The 19,605-nt window shown below is 37.8% G+C and overlaps 1 protein-coding gene across 2 annotated transcripts in view; it reads right to left on the reverse strand.

The window, feature by feature from the left end:
* Nucleotides 1-36: 36 nt before the first annotated feature.
* roraa (RAR-related orphan receptor A, paralog a) overlaps nt 37-19,605 on the reverse strand; it is a 279,288-nt gene continuing 259,719 nt past the window's right edge. For both annotated transcript variants that reach the window (XM_052597196.1, XM_052597197.1), the window contains 8 exons: nt 17,689-17,830; nt 13,907-14,302; nt 13,050-13,171; nt 12,550-12,682; nt 10,237-10,344; nt 7,707-7,817; nt 7,475-7,587; nt 37-6,377 (listed from right to left, as the gene is read on the reverse strand). In XM_052597196.1, the coding sequence (XP_052453156.1) occupies nt 6,213-6,377; nt 7,475-7,587; nt 7,707-7,817; nt 10,237-10,344; nt 12,550-12,682; nt 13,050-13,171; nt 13,907-14,302; nt 17,689-17,830 (1,290 nt within the window). In that variant the 3' untranslated portion in view covers nt 37-6,212. The remainder of the gene's footprint in view (nt 6,378-7,474; nt 7,588-7,706; nt 7,818-10,236; nt 10,345-12,549; nt 12,683-13,049; nt 13,172-13,906; nt 14,303-17,688; nt 17,831-19,605) is intronic.

A 19,605-nucleotide genomic window follows, 5' to 3' on the forward strand; every position in this document is an offset into this window, starting at 1 on the left:
CCATATGCACTACATGAGGAAGAAAGACACATTGAATAAAAGCCCATTACAAGCAGTAAATTTTATTATGGGATAACAGCACATAAAGCACATCTAAAATCGATGTGTCCAATGCACTTTTAATAAACGTAATATTAAAGGTACAGTTTCTAAGTACAATATAACAACATTCATATTAGAATGAAAAGTATTTAAAAGACAACATTAAATTTCTTATTTTTCTTTACAGCGGTATTTACAAAATGAATCAAAATACTTATTTTCATATTTAAGAATCAGACAAACAGAAGGAGCAAAACCACTATTGAGGGAAGAGACTATCTCCTAAAGCGAGTTCCAAAGAGCTGAATAAAAAGGTACATGATCGACTGTCCCCATTTTAAGATCAGTAGCAAACATGTTACATAAAAATTTGTGACAACCGCAAAACGTTCTCTGCTTTTTTCCCCCCACAGGAAAGCAGGAGCAAAGTCCAACCCATCTTGCCCCAGCCCTTGAGCCTTCCCCTTCAGCTCAACAAGAAATAGAAGTGTAGTATGCATCATTTTACATACACATATGAACACTTAAAATACATTGCATTAGTCATTTTGTTTCATAAACGTCAACTTAAATCCTAATTGGCAGGAAACAACAGGGAGAACACGGAGTGGATTGTCTATTGTCCGCCAGCTTGCAAATATCCAAACGGGGTTTGCGTTTAACATCCAACCAGGATGCAATGTCCCATAACCACGTGAAGTTGTTTGGAGGAAAAGAAAAAGTAGCATCTGAGAATCTCAGAAAATACAGGACATCACAGAGACAAGAAAATGCTGTTTCCATGGGTATAAACAAACATGAAATGCCTCATTTACATACAAAAAGACGGCTGATGAGAAGAAGAGTCGGTAACACAAGACAGAATTCACTTACGTGTGCAAACACAGTCATTTGAGGACGTGAAAACAAAATGGACGAATACAGTTTCTGCATCCTGTACCACTGAGAGGCACTCAGTGTAGTTTGCTATGTATTATTGCAAGTAGATTCTGCCTTGCTACAAAGATAAAAACAGGAAGTTTCGCACAAAACTTCGTACAACCACCTTTGTCCTGTACAATTTATAACACTTAACCATCATGTATGTATGTAAGTGTACGTGAAAGGGAAAAAAAAAGTATGTTAACAAAGCGTGTATTTGTTCTAAAAAGAAAAAAAAATGGAGGGAGCCGAAAAGCGGCAGACAATCCGGTACTTTATCGCGTGTTTAAAGTCCTTCCAGCACCCAATACAGAAAATAAGCACTGGATTAGAAACACCTCCAGCTACAGTTTCGAAACAATCAAAAATAAGCACAATACTGCTGCTTTTTCCATTTTTTTTAAAGCATGAACAATCATCATTGTTGCGAAAAATTCTAAATTGCGAAGTTTAATAGAGATTTACTTAATCGATACTTGCTAATAATCTTAAAAGTGGGAAGGAAACAAGCCGCGTCCCAAGACTAGCACACTGATACAGGTACTTGCTGGGTATTCAAAAGTAAATTTACCACTATCATTATCTTTATCATTATCGTTATTATCATTATTATTATTATTATTATTTATTGAGTCCTAATATCAATAATGCATCAATACTCAGTGAAATGAATGGACTAAGAGGGTGGCCTAGTCTATGAATCCATAATTTTTGTTCACAAAGTAACTTACCTAGCACCACACATCAGTATAACACAAAATTTTATGTCCGCACACCCTACCGCTAATCGAACTAAGTCTAAAAGAGAGAAGTATACTCAAAACAGAGATATTGTACAGCATGATGTGTCTGATAAAACAGATAAATATTTGCACTGAGCAGGTCTTAATAGCAGTATTTTCTTCTTACCTATACAGACAGAAGTTACAAAGTTACTTTTATACATGTGATCGATAGAACATTAAATATTGTGAATTAAAAGCCAAAAGGAGGACAGGAAAACATAGCTGTACAGTTTACAGGCCATTTGACGTTCGTAGTTCTCCACCCGGGAACAGAACTAGTCAATACACAAATAAAACAAACAAACAAAAAAAGTGAAGCAAAAAAACGAACAAATTTTTTTTTTAAACGCGATAAATAAGAAAATGTATTTACATGCAGATGTTCAAAGCCTATGCACAAAATGAATCATAATATACCATATATTATTGCTTGACATTCAATTATGGCTAAAGAGTTTTCTTTTTGTCTATTATCTAAACATATTTCACTTTTAATAACGCATCAGCTGTGCTTTTGGAAAGAAAATGCAAGGAAAATAATTGACGTAATTCTTAGTAACACTTCAACCTTTCAGCTCGAATGCTGTCGCGAGCATGACACGTTAAATTTGGTGATCGGAATTGCAAATAAAATCAGTAAATGTGCCTTTCGTTTGAAAGTGAGTGCATAGGCCTTGTTGCGTTTGCATAACTCTAATCGAAATGACCGTCGAGGTGCAGTGTGTCATGCTTGTACAGCCTCATCAAGGGATTCAAGCTCAGTGCTACGTAAAACATTTTAAATCCTGAAAAAAAAAAAAACTTAAGATCTTACATACAATTCACCATCTCACCCTGCTGCGTCTGATCTTTTAAAGCCTTGTCTGGGGGTTTGACCTTAAGCAAACATTACAAATAGCACAAACACACACATTTCCACTTGTACACACTCTCGCATTCACATTCGGACGTATATTGCTTCTCACATGGACAAACAAAGGAAAACCACATTTGAAAAAAGGATTTCATTATACAATTTACAAGGGAAAATGTATGGATCTTCCACCAATAAAAAAAATTATCTTCACACGTCTAAAATACCACAGATCCAGGCATTTTAAGTACCTTTCTAATTGCATTAGAAAAAATAAATTTGTCCCAAAGTTCTATCCCATAGCATATTGCTTTAAAAGTCTAATACAAACTACACTGACAAAATATGGCATGCAAAAAGTGGTAAAACGTGACTTTACTACAGCTTTTATGGTGTTAGAACGGACTTGAGGATCATTGGACAGGAAACAGCAAAGCTTGTTCATCAAGGGGACTCCACAGCAGTGGTTACCCTGTAGAAACCCGTATTTGTCACGCGTGACAATTCGCCCACACGGACGTTTGAAGGTGGAGAAAATCGTGAAGAGGTATTTGGCACATAGACTCAAACAATTATGGGTGACGATTAGAACAAATCCCCGTCCAGAGAAAAACAAAGCTGGGAATTAGCGTGGCACACTAGAGGTTGCTATCTTGTTTTGTTGGATTTTCAGGAAGTTGATCTTGGAGCTCGCTGGGTGATTTGATAAAGCCAGTAGCCTACGGCTAGGCGAATGAATGAAATGACACATTTTGCATTGTTTATGATGTACTGCCGTCTCCTTTTGACTTGGCAGCAATCGTGCTAGTAAATAACATGGTATGACATGCGCCTGTAAACTGTGATGAAGATGAAAGACGAAAATGAGATGAAGATGAAAAACTAAGTAAAAAAAAATTAACTACAGTAACAAATGAGTGTTTGTTCCCATTTGTACTTTAACATAATTACCAGGTTGTTTGGGTTCATTTCTGTTCCTAGTGAGCTGCCTTCCTGTCTGCTTCCTCCAAAATAGAACCTTCTGAGTGACTGATTTGGAACAATCTACATAGACAACAATTCGGAATGTCACATAAATAGCTCCCCTTATGAGTAACATATGGGTTGTCTCTGTTGCAATTGATTCCAATGGAGTTTTATGTTAGCATGTTGCTATGCTAAAAACACAATCCTTGTAATATGAGACTGCTTAAATGCTGTCTAAGTAGGCAGGTCACTAGGATTTGGAACTGATTTAATTATCCCTGCTCAATTATTATTCAATATTACTCTCCCTGAGCCTTGTAGTACACGAACTGCTGATTTACTGTATAAAGAACTAAACATGAACCTGGATTGTCAATTACAGATTGATGTATTGTAATAAGCAGGACTTCTTGGGGATTCATTGCACAAACTCATATTTTGTCAACAGTAGTAACTGACACATAATTATGATAAAAACGCTACAGTATTTATCTGTACTGAACATGCCATCAAGATCAAATTATTGAGTTCTAGATGCAACATAGAGCTGACTAACGTGTTTAAGCTACCGGCTTCAGAATCGAGTTAGACAGACTCTTCCCTGAGGAAAATACTTTGTGTCAAGGGGAAAAGAAATTACACGTCGCTACCAAGATCTATTCAAAGATTCTCAAAATGTCAGTTCGAGGGCCAAGTTTTTCTCTGGATTATATTAGGATTTTCTAAACGCCACAACATAGATTTACTGGAATGTTACGATACAACAAATTTTTTTTCAGACTCAAAAAAGCAGGAAAGACCACTATGGCACATTCAAGAGACGTACAAACACACGCAACACACAACAGTTAGGTATTCACAAAAAAATAGCACTATTACTACCATTGTATTGTTCTTTAAAAAAAAAAAAAAGAATCCTAAAAAACACAGATTCGAATTATTGCAGGATTAAGTGCTAAATCATCCTTCGTTCTTTCCCTTTTTCATTCATAGGCTTCATAAGCACTGTACAATGTTACAAAAATAGAGGATTTCAACCAGACAAGGCTTTTGAATATTTCTCTTTTCGTCTTTTTTGTCCACTCTTACGTTCCCACGAGCGTTGTTGCTGGGCAAAGACCCTCACGAGAGTCAGTTTAAGGAAGATCAGCCGTTCAGAAACCAGATCTGCTTCCTCCACACATTTATGTGGGGCACCACCACTAGATGGAACCATTAAACAGCATGTGATGTGTGTGGAAAAGGGTCCGTTTGCGTCCAACAGCCCTTTAGACTAAGCGTGTTGGGTTTTCTCTGTGGTGGCAGATGAGGAGTGTTTGCTAAAATCCCCCCCACCCCCCACTAGATCACATGATCCGCCTTTACCCAGCACCAACCTCCGCCTCGCGCAAATAAATACACAGACACACTCGCAAACACGCACCCACCCTCAGCAGCTTTAGGGTTTCCAGCACTCGTTCTCCATAACCGTGGTATTTATACATGCAACACATCACTAGGTAAATATACAAGTCTTAAATTAACGAAAGGTGCAAATAAAAGTGCCTTATCAATTTTTCACAATTAAGAATAGTCTAGCTACTAATATCATACATGTTATTTAAAATAGATTCTATAAACATAATTTTTTTTTTCTCGTATAGTTTGTACTTATGATCGTATACCCTGTAACACGTTAGAAAACAGGTGGAATGGACCCTTGCATTGCATTGATGTTGGTGGTCGGACCGTTATGTCACGTTACGTTACGTTAACACCATTCCAGAGAGGGACTTAATAGCAGAAGGCCTTAAATGATATCACTAAGCAACTATGGTTTATGGAGTCTCTGACGGCTAAAAGCAATTGCGACTAGAATTACCAGAATTCTACGTTGTTCCTTCTTTTTTTTTTTTTTTCGCGATTGTCCGTAGAAAGGTGCTGTTTTGTGTTGACTCCACATCACACTCCTTCTCCGTATCTCTCTTTCTCTCTCACTTTGTATTCTTCTTCGTTAGGTGCTGGTTTGACATCCCAAAAAAGAAACCCAAGTGTACAGGGAGGAAGAAACTAAATACGTATTTTTCTACGTAGCGTTTTTTTTGGTGCTACAACAACTGCTGGAACAGTTCGGATAATCGGCTTCTTGATCGCAACTTTTTATTTCATGTTCTTGGCTTGAAAAGGGCTTGTGTGTTCCTCTTCCGCTGGATTCCAGGCGAATGCTCTCTGGGAATCGTTTTTCCGTTTTGGAAACGAGTCAAAACTATTTATGCTGATCATGACAAATCGCCATGGGACCGTTCGCGAAAACGAACGCTTGGACTTTTCAGGTTTAGCCAGAGAGAGAAAGAGAGCGAGGGAGCGTTCGGGAAAAACAAGTGTCTTCATCTTCTCATCCTCTCCCCTGGGCTCCGAATCCAATCCCACCTGTGTCAGTAAAAGGAGGGAAAAAACCTCAAAAATAAACCGCTAGAGTCAAACCCAGTCCTTTACCTCCTCCCCATGACAAAAATAATCAAAACGAAAAAAGGGGGAAAGTGTGTGTGCAGTGTGTCGTCCGTCCAGGTGTGTGTATGTGCAGGGCACTGCTAAAGTGTCTGAGATTTATGCTTGACATTCCCCACGGTGTGAATTCTCCCGGGTGGGGTGGGCGCGGGGAAGCGCTACCCGTCAACGGGCATGGACTGCTCAAAGTCTGATCCAAACAACTCCTTGTACAAGGGGGGGAAGTGGGCGCGGACAATGTCTGGGTATATTGCTTTGAACGCCGTCAGTTTTTCCGTATGCCGGCTGCACAGGGCTCTCAGCGTTGAGACTTTGCATATCAACTGCAGAAAGAGAGAGAGAGAGAGAGAGAGAGAGAGAGAGAGAGATTTTAATTTGGTGTAAAAGACCTTGTGGTTCGGGGTCAAAAGGCAAAAGTCAGACCCTCTAATCTGCAGAAACAACACAGATGGTCCCAGGTTCTGTACATTAGCTAATTTTTCGCCCACCAGACCAAATACAGCGTTGTGGATGAAGTCATACATAAAATTCAATTTGTTTTCTTAATAAATGTCCTTGGCCCTATAATGCAAATGATTTAAACAAAGGGTCTGTAGAACATTTACAAGAATTTGCAGCCCCCCCCTACCCCCCCCCCCCCCCAAACCATTTAATTACACAACTCTCAAACTAGTTTACCGCAATATTAACAAATGTAATATTATGATCACTTCATTTTGCTTTCTAATAACCAGATGAAAAATATTTAATTCATTGTGGTTATTGTTAACTAAAACTATTGACAGTTGTTTTCAGTGATTGAAATAAAATTAAATAAAAAATAATATTTTATATAAATATACACTAAATAAAAATATGAGATAAAAAAAACACAAAAAAATAAAAATGCTGAATTAGCAAGTAACTGAAATAAATATATTTAAGTATTAAAATTACTAAAACTACAATTCAATAAAAATAAAACAAGCTAAATAGAACATTAAACAATAAACAAATAAATATGACAAAAGCATAACAAAGCAGCTAAAATTAAAAAGAAACCCGGATATATACAGAAAATAAAAGCTAAAGCAGCCCTAGTTTTTAACAGAAAGAGATAAAAAAACTAAACAAATATGTTTTTTGGATTTATACCTCATTTATATCTCATTTTACTGCAATACTTAACAGATTTATCTGTAAAACTGTAAACATAATGTAAAAATGTTCTCTTTAAATATTTTAATAATTTGCTTTGGTATAATGACAACATAATCATTTGATTCTGAAAAAAAAATCTTTATAGTATAATACCACATTCATATATTATAAATTCATATTTGTAATATTTTACACAGTTCCTTGAGTACATAAAATAATAAAATATATAAGAACAGAAGAATCTAATGACATCATATCCTGTTCCTTCTGTGTTCAGTACCTTTGTCAGTATGCCGTCCTCTCTGTGGTTCTTCTGTAGAACATGTTGGAGGGCCAGCTGGATCTTCTGCTGGAGTTTCTCCACCTTCACCTTCTCCTGGAGCCAGGATCGATCTAAACACACACACACGGGCGCGGGGATGAGACACTTTCACATTTTCACGCAGTCCCAACAGGTGAACAAGGGATTGTGGGTAATTTATGTGTATGCTTTAACACAGAGCCAGGCTCACCTGCAGACATCAACACGAAGGCGGAGAACAGGGCGATCTCGTCTTCAGAGAGGTGCATAGAACACAAGTTTTTCGCAAACTCGAAGACAGAGCTGATCAAGTCGTCGCAACCTGTCACCGTGGAGACAGAGAAGAAGAAAGTTGATGAAAAAAAAAAAAGAGAGAGTCAACGGCGGCTGAGCAGTAGTCAACGTCAAGTAGACACTTGATCTTTTAGCATGAGATGTCGGAGTGGTGCAGAGGTAAAAACAATACAATCCTTCAGCATTACAGAATGATTTTTCCCCTCCAGGCTAATCATGCTTTGGCGAATGAGAGGGGTTACATAACCATGACTGGGGTCACTAACAACACTGAAGAAAAGCCATGACTCAGAGCTCATTCAAACACTGGGAGATAGTCTACAGCAGCAGTTCTCAAGCTTTCCAAGCCAAGCACCAAGACACAACAATGTTCCCTTGAATTTTGTTTTTCACTTTGAACGCAAGCATTAGGACTATAGCAACGGTTAAGTGTTTTCAAATGTGGAAAGATGGCACTAAATCCAAACACAAAAAACTTGGACTTAGTAACATTTAGAAAGCATTGTGCTGTTTTTGCATGAATATAAAAAATTGCAGTCCAGGTCAGACACACGAATAGTACATCTTTTTTTATCAATACATTAAATATTTTATATTTTAATATTTTAAGAAATAATAAGTTGACTCAAGTCAAATAAAATTTAAGCTTGCTTTTTCCATCAATCATAGCTAGAAAACGTGAAAAAAATTAAATATAAAAAAAATTAATATAAAATTCATGAAGTGATTTTGTCGGTCTTACCTGTACAAATCTATATTAAACTTGTAAATAATTACAATGCTAGAAATTAAGCATTAAAATGGTGGAGACATATGTGTGTGTGTGTATGTATATATATATATATATATATATATATATATATATATTTTTTTTTTAAATAGCATTTATAGTATCTCAAGTTCAAAAACTTTTTTTTCATATTGACTTTAAGGTGAAATATAATTATATATTGCCCTTTATATCATTTGCTGCTTACAAAAAATAGTTTTTATTATTATTGTTTTTTTTGTTTTGTTTTTTTACATTAGTAGTCTAAGACACATGAATTAGTAGAAATTGGGCATTAAAAAGGGCAAATAATTTAAATAAGTTGTGTTGAATACCACCGGTTCACACATTTCCATATTTTGTGGAAGAATCAGACTAAAGCGAATACACACAAACAAACACCATAGCAGTAATATTTACAAAGGACTGCACTGTCTTTGCATGAATTAATATGCAAATGATGCATTCTGCATCCGACACATAAATAATAAATATACTTTAGATGATTTGCCTGTCTGTTTAGAATCATATCTCGCCTTTTATATCGATTGCAGCTTGAAAACACTGTTGAACACAGTGCCTATTAAGTAATAATGTGAGTTTTAGATGCACAAATCTATATCACACTCATAAATAAATCAGTTATTGGAAATTAAACATTGAAAAATGCTAAATAATTTATAGAAAACATCCAGAGTGTGTTGAGTACCACCTGGGGGCACTACGCCACAGTTTGAGTTTTCATATCAGTTTCGGAGCTACTGGTTTAAGCTTGGCAAACACATGCAGGCTTATTAAATGCACTACAGATACAATAGGAAGAAGATATTGCAGTAGTTATAACACTGAGGACGTCCATGTGAGATATGACTGAACGATGTCTTACAGGCTGCCATCTTTATGTCTCGATTTCTCATGTTTGTGTTTGTTTTGGCATTTGGAAAGCTTTCAGCCCCAAAAGGTTTCCAACGTGAGTGCATAATGACAGAGAAGAGATTTCACTAATGTCACGGCATTCAAACGTAAATGCTATTTGCTTACTCCAGAAAAATTCTACACCCTGGCTACGGCTGCGTGGATGGCGGGTTTGATAAAACACTCCTGGTAGACACTCAATCTTGCTTATGCAGTTCCAGACGCCCACCATACGCAGCAGCTACAGCAGAACTACTGCAATCCTGAGCAGCATCCTCAGCGAGGAAAGTTTAACTCCAGGTGTGGCGGATATGAGAAGCTGGTGCCGACCTGGTGGGCTTTATTTGCTTGCGTACACACATGGTCCAAAATTAGCACTCAAGTGCCAAATGTGGGTATAATTGCAGTTTTATTTAATAACAAAAATGCTTTTCAGGCATTCATATTACATATTTAAATGATATATAAAATATAGTTAATTGGTTAAGTGTATAATTATTTACAAAAGTAATTATATAGAAAAGAAAAAATGTCATTTTATTTATTTGCGGTGGCATATTTTGGATCCTGCACACAGGTGTGTGTACAAAACAATTTAGACGTTGCTTGCAGTTAGGCAAATTGGTTGGGTTCTGCCCACATTTGCATGTGTGAAAGTCATTTAAAAAAAATAGGACACAAATAAGCAAAACACTGGCATGTAATATTCCAAACACAGAATTTCCACTTCACATACCAATTCCAATCGGGTTTCGTAACTCACCTAATGACTTAAAGACATCAGGCCCGGCATACTTTCCATCGAAATAGACTGTGTTGTTCTGAGGGTCGAAGGCACGGCACATTCTGATAAACACCACCTCCAAAGAGCCTACGCATAGATGAGAAAGAAACAAAAAGGGAATTTATAATCCAAAAAAGAAATTCTGGTGGAACATGTGAAGGCAAAATGCTTTTAAATATGCATTTTTCAGAGTTTATGTATGTTGCATTCTCAGCACTGCCACAAGGGGTGCAATAGCAAGAATTAGTGTAAACCATCTTCTTCTACAATACATGTCCTCATTCAGGTTGATTATCGTGATGCTGGAACAACAATCTGATGAGAATCTTGTTCAGTAAGTTAGCTAACTAAGCTAAGTTAATGTTTATAGTTAGCTATAGTTAGCAAACACTGGGTTTAATGGGAGAGATATTATTGCAGATTGTTATGTAAAGTTTGCATTTGCGTATTTTCTTGAAGAATGCTTTTTTTCATAAGCAGTGCAATTATATCACTAAAAACCAATACACTACAGAAATATGTGAATATAAATGCTTCTGACTGCATTTCCCCCCCCCACAGTTGTTACGTTGCATTCTCAGCACTACCACAAGGGGCGCAATAGTTATGTTAATAGAATGAACATAAATAGTCTACTTCTACAATTAATTCTCATTTTTGACAAGTAATGTTATGGTGGAGCAACATTCAAAGGTAATCTTGATCAGTTAGCTGAAATTAGCTAAGCTGTCGACGTTTAAATATATATTTTATTTTAGTTATTTTTTTGCCGTTTTTATATCTTTATTTTGTTAGGACAGTAATTAGACAGGGAAAGAAGTGGAAGAGAGAGGGGGGCTGGGATTGAGAAAGGTCTACAAGCCGGGACTCGAACTCGGGGCATCTGAAGCGCAACATGTTGGCGTTTTGCCAACAACGCTATTGGTGCCGACGCCAATGTTTATAGACAGCTATGTGAATAATGGTGCAGATATTTGATGCAAGGTTCGTTATTTAAGGTCAGTATATCATAACAAGGAGCAGTAACATAAAGTAAAGCTTTATTAAGTCACCAATCATCTGATGTTTTTGAGCAGTGATGTGTGTGTGTCTCAGGTGGAGTGTGTTGCTGTTATTGTTGTGAGTAGGAGCAGTAATTCTACAGCGAAGTGCTTTGGTGCGCACAGGCTTAGAGGATAAAAGCCACGTAATAGAAGCCATTACGGAGCTTTAGAAAGATGCAGTGGTTTAAAATGTCATGTCAGGAGAGAGCGCTCACTCAGTATTTTGTTAATAATTTTGGTCGGGCCTGGAACAAACAGAAACACTGAAAGCTGTTTGGATCATGATGGAGATGGGGTTTGAGTATGATAGAGCACTTTTGGTCCATTATTTGTGAGAAGATAGTGTGCAGCCGTGGATATCATCTCAATAGTGCCTTATTTTTCAAAGAGCTGACAGATCGTCCCAAAACAGTTTTCCTGTATACACAAGAGATACTGAAGCGCTGCACCTCCTGCTGTGTGACATCGGATTTGTTCGGAATTGAATACTTGCATATTGCTTACTGTGCAGTATACTATTTTAAGCAGTATGTAAAAAAGTGTGAAGTATGCAATAATAAATACTTCAAAGAGTAGTATTCTAAACTGTTGAAATGTAAAAAGTCTTAATTATTTTTTATTAGGAAAATGTTACTTTCAGTCCATTCATCACACCAAAAAAGAGACAAAGTTGAATGTACTGCATTGTATGATAAGTAGTCATATACTATAGAAGCCTGTTTTGGCCATTGAATAAAAAAATAAAAATAAAAATAAAAAGGTAATTGCATCTTTTTTATCTCAATATACAGATTCTTAGTTTATATCTCACAATTCTTGTTTCATGCAATTCTGAATTTTTTTTTTTTTATAATAATAAAAATAAAAATAAAAAATATATATAAAAAACACAGAACTGCGAGATGAAACTAATTGTAAATTCTGAGTTTATATCTTGTAATTCTAACTTTTTTCTCAAAAGTATGAGTTTATATCTCACAGTTCTGTTTTTATCTCACAATTATGAGAAACAAAATCTGAATTGTGAGATATAAACTCAGAAGTATAAGAAAGAAGAAGAAAAAAAAGAGTCAGAACTGTAAGAAAAAAAGTTGCAATAAAAAATTTTTATTCTCTTGGTGGAACAGTGCTTGCATAGTATACTGTAAATATCGGTCAGTGCATACTGTGCACAGTACAGATACGGCTAGTAGTATGCTATTCTAAATGTAGCCACAGTCACTGCAGAAAAAGGATTATTTGTGTTTACCTGCTTTGAGAAGCACTATCTGATCATTCTGACAGAGCTCCATGAAGCCGTCGATGCGCTTGGCAAACTCCACCACATACTGAATGGCCTCTGTGATTTTAATGGCACACAACTGCCACATGACTTCCCTGGGCTGAGGAGAAACAAAAGACACAACCAGTTTCAAAAAGCGGCCATATTCTTTTGAAGCAGTTTATGTAGAGTTATGACGTTAGTCAAGGCATAATTCAGTTTTACTGAAGGGTAAACTCTCAATGACCAGAATCTGATACTGTACATTTAATAAATTTATTATCGGCTAACATATTCAACTGGGCATACTCTAAAGTAGCCACTTCAATGTCTGTCCGACTTACTGCAATCAGCCAGAACATTTTCTATCCCAAAAACATCACCTCATCAGTGTCCCTGCATGTTAACATTGACATTAAAGTAAATTGCAAACATCCCTAAGTAAAGCTTCTGAAGAACCACATGTGGCTCTTCAAGAATGTGTTTACCTTGCTGTGGTAGCTCTCCACCTCCTCCTGAAGGAACGCCTGCCAGGTCATCTGCTGAAGTTCTTCTCTCAGGTACTGACACGTCTCCATGTGGGACTTGGAAATGTTCTGGGCCAGATGTTCTGAAACACAATGCAACATACCTTCAAAACACCTCTGTCGCGCCTGACTGCACTTAACGTACAGACATATTGAGCTGTACTACACACACACACACACATATACTTGTGGTATGGGATGGCATTTGTTTCCCATTAGCATTATAAAGTGGTTTTTCCTACTGGCGGATTCATTTATGCTTACAGAACTGCTGAGGGAAAGGATCTTTCAAAAGATGCAGTGTTTTATTTGCTTCTCCAATCAAAGAACTACACTGTAGCGGTTTGTGATTTAAAGTCGATTTAGAAGCTTGTTGACCATCTGTGTTCCTCTGCAAGAGAAAAATAGGGCAGTGCTTCGAGTATAAAAGCGAAGAGTGTGTGTAAACTCACAGGAACAAAGGTCATATTTGCTTTCAGCAAGAACGAGCAAATGGAGACGAGAGAAAGAAAAAAAAAAAACAGTATAAAAATTCAATCATGCTGAAAACACATCTGTTAAAAGGAGTCCCAGAGCAGGAGGGGAAGCTAAAAAAATGATTTCCCTTGGTGCGTGCCCTGCTGGATCCTGATTGGCCCTAATTAATGGAAACTAATTAGAAAAAAAAGAGGTTCTTTTAATGAGTCTTTGAGATGAGTCTCCAACCTAATGCTATTTTAAGACACCTTTAGCGACGTTTGCCCCACGGTTGGGTTCTTCCCCCTAGTACCATCCCCTACCCAGAATACACTTTGCCATTCTCCAGAATTATCACTTACCCAATTCAGCCATGGAAACGGTGGGGGACGTCTCCCCATTGGTGAAGGAACAGTAGGGGAAGAAGCCCGAGCCCGGGGTGAAGTCGCAGATGGGCTCTGGCTTGATGCCGTTGATGTCCAGGCCGGACTGGTCGGGTGAAGGCTGGATGTCAAGGTAGAAGCTGCTGACACCTGAGTCGGGCTTGGTGCCATCAGGCGTGTGGCCGTTCATGTAGCCGCTCAGGTCATCGTGGAGCTCGGTCAGGCCATTGGTGGAGAGGCCGTAGGTTGGGGTGAGGGGTTCGGCCTCACCGGGCTGCTGCTGGTGGTCCCGCTGTTGCTGCTGGAGCCGGTGTTTCTGCACTTCTGCATAGAGGCTGTCCCGCTGTTTCTTTGACATCCGGCCAAACTTCACCGCTGTAGGGGGGCAAAGATGGTGCAATAAGAACAGAAATCTCTCTCAAATTGTGACTTCTTCCTTAAATATAATCAAATGCAATCGGAAAATGCTGGTGGACCAACCCTATCTTATTTAATAAAGTGGGAATTTTGTATGAATTTGTATAGAAATGTATTGTTTTTTAGAAAAGTAGTAAGCATGAAGGTTCAGAGGGGTATAAGCAGATCATACAAGAATGGTCAAATGAGACAGTTTAAATTCATGCAAACTAGTCATCAATTCATCAAAACATACAATAGTTACAAAATGCGATGAGTTAAAGGGATAGTTCACCCAAAAATGAAAATTCTGTCATTTATTACTCACCCTCATGTTGTTTAAAACCCATAAGACCTTTGTTCATCTTCAGAACACAAATTAAGAATTTTTTTGATGGAAACTAAGAGCGTTCTGACCTTCCATAGACAGCAAGGATATTAGTCACGATATCCAAAAAGTATACGAGAATACGTTTTGTGCGCAAAGAAAACAATGATAACAATGTATTGTGCGCATACGCACACTGTTTACTGAACGTAAACCCTGCTAATTATGTTGATAACGTTCTGGGGTAGTCAAAATGCCCGAAGATGGTAACTCGGGGAGAAGAATTGCTAAAAAATTGTTACTATTGTTTTCTTTTGCGCACAAAAAGTATTCTCGTAGCTTCGTAAAATAAAAAAAATAAAAAACGGAACCCCTGATGTCACATGGACTATTTTACCGTTGTCCTTGCTACGTTTCTGTGCGTTGATCGTGGTAATATCATTGCCGTCTACAGAGGGTCAGAGAATCAGATTCTATCAAAAATGTGTGTTCCGAAGATGAACTTAGGGTTTACGGGTTTGAAACGACATGAGGGTGAGTATTTAATGACAAAATTTTCATTTTTGTGTGAACTAAGCTTTTAACATCGACTACGTACTGAAAGTGCTTATTACTGGAACAATCCCTTTGGTGCAACATAGGTCTTTGGGACAATGGCGGTAGCTCGCTGTTTATGTTGATCAAACCAGCAACCTTCTGGTTACTAACCACCACACCAAAACAACCCTTGCACAAGATGACTTTACTCCATAGCTATTGTTACTGAAGAAACAACAAAAGACACAATCTGTTTTCCCTTAAGACTCTGGCCTTTAAAGGGAAGCTTAGTAGCGGCATGGAGAGTACAACTGACTCCCTGGAGCAGGATTCACGGTCTCTCAAAGGGTATTAATGGTGTATTGGGTCAAACAAATGCTGTACTTGGTAATAGCATTAGCTTTGTCCTGCTGTCTACTTGCCGAAATGATCCAAGAACAGAAGACCTGACAAGCATGAATCATCAATTTACAGGCACTCACAAAAAGGAAGGGTCTTCACTCGCGAAACCTGGAGGAAGTGGCAGAGAGTCTGTTTAGCTTAAAAAGAAAGAGCGGCTACAGCTTCAGCCTGTCTTTGAACTGGAGGAGTGTTAGAAGCAGAGGAAGCTGGGGATGAGATATTGTGTGGATCAGATATAAGTGGAGATCAAGTGTTCATAAAAACGAAGGACGCCTGGCAGAGGACAAGCTGATCTACTGATGGATGGAAAAAGAGATAAACGCACTGGAGAGTTAAATGGAGAATGAAGGGGATAAAGGGGCTTGACTGCTGGAGACGAGAGGAGACAAAATGAAGGAGAGAAGAAAAATGAAAGATGTAAAGAAAGGGAATGAGACAAATGAAGATCAGAAGAGAGGAAGTGAAAGGAGACTTGAAGCTGCGATTTGAAAAGAGGACATGAGAGAAAAATTAGAGGACATGTGAGACTTGGAAGGAGACAAGATGAGACATGATGAGACAAGACAAGATGTAATGATAAGATGTGGCAAGGAAAAGAGACATCATGGCAAGACTGTTGAGACATGAGAAGAGGAGATCAAATAAGAATAAGCCTGACTTTTGAAAGGGGGGACAAGATGAGATTTGAAGACAGAGGAGGGGACAAAACATTAGAAGAGGAGAAAATTAGAAATGAAAAATGGAGAGGGACTTGAGACAAGAAGAGAAAACAGAAACAAAGTAAGAGGCAAGGAGACAAAGTGAGATTTGAAGAAAGATGTGGACATAACACAAAATAAATGAGTGGAGACCGAATAAGATTTGAAGAAAGAACTGAAGAAATGAGACAGTGAGAAAGAAGACAAAATAAGATTTGGTGAGTGGAAAGAGTTGGAAATGAGAAATTGCATCAAACAGAAGGAGACAATATAATATTTTTAAATAAGATGAGGCAAAATTAGACAGGAAACAAGAAGAGACCTGAGGTAAAGAGACAAAGGAGAATAGAACAAAGAGGAGACAAGACGAGGCATGAAGAGAGAAAATAAAAGGAGATGTGAGCAAAATACACAAGATGAGAATAGAACAGTGGAAAGGAGATGAGACAAGACATGCAGGGCAGAGACAAGACAAGACACGAGGAGACGAGTGAGGCTTTTAAAAGAGGTACAGGATCAGCTCTGAATTTGAGGCCTGTGAGCGGAGGCCTACTGTCGTCTCAGACATGTGTGTGTCTGGGTAGCGCTGCGTCTCTGTCCCGTGTAGGGAAGGCAGATGGGGACTGGTGAGCTTTAGTTGGAGTGAAGTCAGAAGTCACCTTGCCTGTCCTGGTTGTGTGTGAGAGAGCAGCCCGGTAGACTCGGAAGACCTGGCCTGATTTCATCCTCCTGTCAGGGGCCGTAGTCACACAGCCCAGCCGGAGGCCCAGCAGGGGGCCTCCACACACACACACACACACACACACACACACACAAACATACGCTCACCTGTGCTCCTGTTAATGCTGCTCACCTGCATTTGCTTTAATGAGCCTGTTTTAATGATGCTCATTTAATAAAAGCTAGTTGCTGTCAGATTCTCCACCCTGAGTGAGCACGCCCCGCAGTCCAGAACCACAACTGCCTCTTAAATTCATCTTGTCACAAGTTAGGTGAAAAATGAATGAGTAATGGGTGCCAACTGCAGAACAGGTACTCTAAGTTATGTGACATGGCAAGACTGTGGACAAAGGTAAGTAGTGAATAAAAGTAAAAAAAAAAAAAAAAGAACTAAATATATTCCATTATACTGATTCCAGGTACATTCACAGATGCATTCTGTGATGCTTGTACTGCACTTTTGGACAATTTGGGTTGAACAATTTTCCATGATATTTCCCCCTATTACTTTATTCATTGCAATCAAGTTTTCTTAAACCGTAACTGGAAAAACACTCGCTGTCAGGTTGCTCGTTCACTTTCCATGCTGATCTATTTGGTATTTTGCATGCATTTGTTGCTCTGTATCTGTGGAGACTCTGTTTTCCCTCTGGTGCCCGCTGTACTGGACACAGACTCACCGTCACGTGACATGCCCACGGCCAGACACTTCTGCAGCCTGCAGTGCTGGCAGCGGTTCCGGCTGGTGCGGTCAATCAGGCAGTTCTTCTGACGCGGGCATGAGTACGCCGCATTGCTCTGCTGACTCCTCCTGAAGAAACCCTACAGGCCCGAGAGACAAACAGAGGGAAGGTTAGTTAACCCATTCAAGACTCAAACAGAAGGTTTTTTTTTTTTTTTTTCTGGCTGAGTAAGGCCACTAATTAAAATGTTTTACTATCCCCACCACCAAAAATATATTTTATTTTTAAGAATGTATATTTAAAATTGGAAAAAAAAACAATATAGTTAATAAAAATAATATAAATTATGTATTTGTTATATTAATGCATTTATATAGTATTTATATTTAAAAATATTTAAACTTTTGTCTCTAAGCTATCACAAATTATTCTTCCAATTTTGAACCAAACCTTATTTTTGCTAGCAATGTGTTTATGTTAGAAAATTAACTGAACTGTATTTTATTTTAGTAACACAGAAATATAATTATAGTTTTTATTAAAATTTTAAATTAGCTTTAGTTTAGAATGATTAAATTAGTAATTTCTTTATAAAATTGTAGTAATTGTTTTGTTTGGGGGGGGGGGGTTGTCATTTTTTTAATTATATGATATATAAAAGTACACACACATACATATACGTATATATATATATATATATATATATATATATATATATATACATACGTATATATATATATATATATATATATATATATATATATATATGTATATATATATATATATATATACGTATATATATATATATATATATATATATATATATATATATATATATATACACATATATATATATACAGTATATACACACATACATACATGCATAATACAATTTTAGTTACATCATGTTAAGATAAATTAAAATGAGAAAAGTTTTGTTGGGAACTAACTGGATTTTTATATACAAATTATTTAATTTACCATTTATTTCAAGTACCTTTTTTATTATTATTTATATTTGGTTTTAGTTAACTACACTAACCCTGCTGAATTAACCTCAAAAGTATGGACATGTCTCTATTTTACAAATGAATATTTCACATGAAATATGGCAAACTCTCAACAGATGGTGGCAACTCCTCAAACGCTTGTCTCAATCATATAGATGTGTTTATTTAATCTAGATATGTCTGAACAACTCATTTTTCACAGAGGTTACTATAAAAAGCAGTTTGGAACGAGTATTTTTCCTCATTAACGATTGGCACGGCTAGTTCTGAGACGGTTCTAGAAAGGTAGTAAATAATGGCGAGTTTGTGTAAGGTTATTAATGTTGAATAACAGAGCCCGAACCCGGTGGGTGCCGCCTGGGGGGGGGGGGGGGGGGAGCGGGCGCCCACGTTGAGTAGATTTCTCATCCCTTTGACTTAATGAATTGATTCCAGCTCGTCATTAACACACCCCACTCCACAGCTCCATACACATATGTCTTAATTAGTTGCTCATTGGCTGTTTAATTACTAGAAAACAGCTGACAGCTGCCAAGTTGCTTTCTAATGGCAGCCATTATGAAAGCGGGGTAGGACTGCCGGTGACAAGCAGCGCTCCTTAATAATGCTATGATTTATGGGCCGGAGCGGTGTGCTCGCACATATCATTAAATGTCTCTGTGCCTCGAGTAATTAGTAACCATTAAAGATACATTTCAGCAGTTTATTCTTCAGTATTGCGCGTTTCTGCCGCCGAGTGAGTGACGGAGGGAGATGCTGAGCAGAGAGAGTCTGTCTATTGTGCAGGAAAACAAAAAACACGCCGTTCAGGAGCCTCGTCCGCATGTTCGTTTCTGCCGAGCCCGCTTGCGGAATGCTAACGAGTCGCTCCGGTGACAGGCAGCAAACAGGAATACACAATAAG

Source organism: Carassius gibelio, chromosome B25 (assembly GCF_023724105.1).
Source record: "Carassius gibelio isolate Cgi1373 ecotype wild population from Czech Republic chromosome B25, carGib1.2-hapl.c, whole genome shotgun sequence".
NCBI lineage: Eukaryota > Metazoa > Chordata > Actinopteri > Cypriniformes > Cyprinidae > Carassius > Carassius gibelio.